Below are 3,434 nucleotides of genomic sequence, written 5' to 3'. Positions count from 1 at the left end.
ATTTGACATTCTTTCCTTGTCTCCGATGACATTCCTGAATTGGCGGCGTACAAAGACTTCGTCTCCGATAACATCCTTGAATTGGCGGCTTACAAAACTTTCTTTATTCTCCCAAGAGTATCACTGGACCCTACTTGTGAGAACGTTTCTCACTGAATTAATTATTACTAGGCAACTTAGTACTGGCAAATTGATACCTATTTAAAGATGACATGAATTAGTGAATCTGATACTTATATACTGTAACGATGTATTAAATAAAAGTTTAAAACCTGTGTTTGATATTTATTGAGCTCTCATTAATTAACTAATTATTCCCAATAACCAAATGAACGCTGCTGATCGGACAAAATATAATAATAAACTGGCATAGGACCTACTCTATTTTTTCAGTAAATGTTTTCTCATACACGATTTCAAACAAAATGTTTTCGTTACACAACTACTGGAGTAGGGAGTTATGAACTCAGTCTGGCTAGACAATGAACATGCTTGCTTCATCAGATAAGACAAAAGATATCAATTAACGTCTCCGTGGTAACGTTATCTTTTAACCTACTACTCTAGTAACCGAAAGGTCCACTGATTAATCTCAGATAAGAAAGTATAATACATACTCCAAGTATTGAAATACACGCCATCGTGTTGGGATTCAATATTTCGACATTAATTATGTCATCATCAGGAATGATACTCTAGTATTGTTGCTTTTTATTGAGTAACAAACGATTGAATCGATAGCATGAATCGTGTACATATTTGAGTATAAATAATTAAGAAACGAATATCATATGTATGAACTTTAGAAACAATTTAGTGGAGGAAACTAATTTTCAACCTATTCTTATATAAATTACAGTATATATGTATACATATTTAAATATATGTGGCCTATATATAAACCATGATATAATGGCCTATATAATCAATAATGAAACAATGTTAGTATTGTTGCTTTTTACTGAGCAACAAACGATTGAATCGATGGCATGAATCGTGTACATATTTGAGTATATATGTGAGATCTCACCACAAAATGAGTCTCATGGTTAGAAATTCAAAAATTGAGTTTATATTAAACTTGGGTAGATCACATTATAGGCTTTCATTTGGTCTTTGAATGGCTTCCCTACATAAGTAAATACAGAGATGTGAGCATTTAAAATTTAGGTGTATAAGAACCATGTTTTGAGAAAATCGACCTCCAAGATAAACTAACCTGTAAAAAATAACATGACTAGACTTACAGAATATGTGTAGAAAACACTGTTTTAGCAAGAAAATTCATTTACAAAGTATACAATCATAAAATATAAGTATCAAGTTATTCAAAAACATTAAAATCAAAATTTTGTAGAAATATTGACTTTGGCCTGTTTTGGGGAATATCTCAATATGATTTCACAACGATGCGTCTCATTTCGTGGTGAGACCTCACATATAATTAAGAAACGAAAATCATATGTAGAAACTTTAGAAATACTTCAGTGGAGGAAACCAATTTTCAACCTATTCTTATATAAATTATATATATGTATGCATTTTTAAATATATATGGCCTATATATAAATTATGATATAATAGATAAAATCCAAACTAGCTTTATATATAATAATAAGAAGAAATGAATACCATACTTTATTGGAGAGAACTTCAATCTATCGAAAGGTTTGATTGAAGCAATGGTTTTATTATATTTTTATGATGTTTACAATTCTTAATGTGACTTCTATTTATTTATTTTTTTCAATAGTTATTTTTTAAGTAGTTTTATATAGTGTGTAGGCCTATATATAAAACTAGAAATTGCAAATTGCAAGTGAAGTGCTGCGAAGTACAATTGCATAAAATGTTCTTCGCACAAAATTAATTATGCGAGTCAAGTGAAAATAATGAATAATAAAAATATAACAAATAATATGAGCACGACCCATTGTCTATATTAGAACAGCGTTGGTACCGTGTTTTGCTGCAGTGAAATCTCTCTGCTGGCGACTCGCTGCTGCTGGCGATGACTCGCTGCTGGCGAATCAATCTGCGCATGTGTATAAAATGGTATTTATTTCCGAAAACACTATGCCAGTCTACAACAAGCGTCGCCTAAATGTAATAGCACGTTGAAATAGGCTAGTAAATAAGTTTAACTGGGTTCGTAAATAATATTGGCCTCAAAATATTGTGGCTGAGACATGAGCCGATTAAACGTAGAAATAGGAAACCTAGAAATATAGTAAAAACGCTGAATAGTACTCCAGCGTCGCGACATGCAGACGTTGGTGCAAGTAGGTTACTGTAATCTACAAACGTCGCCTAAAGTAAATGATTTTACCCGGCAGAACGAAAGAAGGAAACTCCGCTTTTCAGTTGTCTTTAGCCATTTTTTTTTTGACAAACAATGACCTTTCAGAGGTCAAATTGGTGTCAAGAATATGAATTGGCTGCTTCGCAGCAATGAAAAAGAGGGCCGAGTTAACCTGCAGGGCCGAGTTGATTGGGCCTAGATGAATCGAAAGCTTTGTATTTAGCGAGCGGTATTGTATTATTAATTGTGAATGCATCATCGGCGTTCCATACACGCATTGGCGGCCGTTCTGGTGGGCAGCCGCTATAGGTAGCGGCTGATATGGGCCTACTCCAAAAATATTTAATAAAACAGTAAAACGAGTAAATTAATTGAAATACTCCCCAAAAATATTTAACAAAATAGTACAAATAACGAATAAGTTAATTGAAATACGCCGCAATTAACGCACTACATTCACTGAGACGCGCTTGGCGTTTCATAGAAATGACCGGCGGCTCAACTTGTCGGCGGCTCAACCGGTCATAATCCCCTAGTACCAGGCCTATCTATTGCCTAGCCATATGATGAGGCCTAGCTAGGGCCTAGGCCTTTAATTATAGCCTAGCCCTAGGCCTACCTAGCCTAGCATTATGACCAACTAGTCCCAGGCCTAGCCAAGCATAAGATTTTGGCAGATTTCATCATTTCACTCACCGACTTTTTCACTCATGGCTAATTCATCATACGACCCGTAGGCCGATTCGATCTTGTGGGTGGCTGCAAATGCCTGGGCACTCTCAAGTGACCGTGCAGCTACAGCAGCAACTTGGTGTTCTTCAGCATCCAACGTGCGAAGGGCTACGACAAAATCATTGGAAATTTTACCAGCACTGCAAATTCCCCATTTAGTTGCCATCGTCGTAATAAACTGCAATTTCTATGTGTAAAATACAGTATAATTAATGTAAGTTATTCGCTTATAGTATAAAAATTTAAACTTTTACTTAGGTTACACCTAGGCCTATAAGTGCCCTACAATTAATTGTCGAGAGGTACGTCGGTGGTAGGTGTGTACTTTAATCTTTGTACGTTAACCCGTAACGCCCGTAACTATGGAACGCCATCGCTGCCTTCGGTAACAGCTTACCAT

At 35.4% G+C, this 3,434-nt stretch overlaps 1 protein-coding gene across 1 annotated transcript in view; it reads right to left on the bottom strand.

The window, feature by feature from the left end:
* LOC117111555 (trans-1,2-dihydrobenzene-1,2-diol dehydrogenase-like) overlaps positions 1–3,359 on the bottom strand; it is a gene marked incomplete at its 3' end in the record, with an annotated part of 27,119 nt that extends 23,760 nt beyond the window's left edge. Inside the window, 1 exon segment of the mRNA XM_033254494.1 lies at positions 2,999–3,359. Coding sequence (XP_033110385.1) covers positions 2,999–3,200 — 202 coding nt within the window.
* Positions 3,360–3,434: the final 75 nt, after the last annotated feature.

Source organism: Anneissia japonica, unplaced genomic scaffold, assembly GCF_011630105.1.
Source record: "Anneissia japonica isolate Jap-2015-1 unplaced genomic scaffold, ASM1163010v1 scaffold287897_len220637_cov155, whole genome shotgun sequence".
NCBI classification, from domain to species: Eukaryota; Metazoa; Echinodermata; class Crinoidea; order Comatulida; family Comatulidae; genus Anneissia; species Anneissia japonica.
The sequence above is the reverse complement of the archived record's forward strand: the minus strand, read 5'-3'. Positions and strand labels throughout refer to the sequence as shown.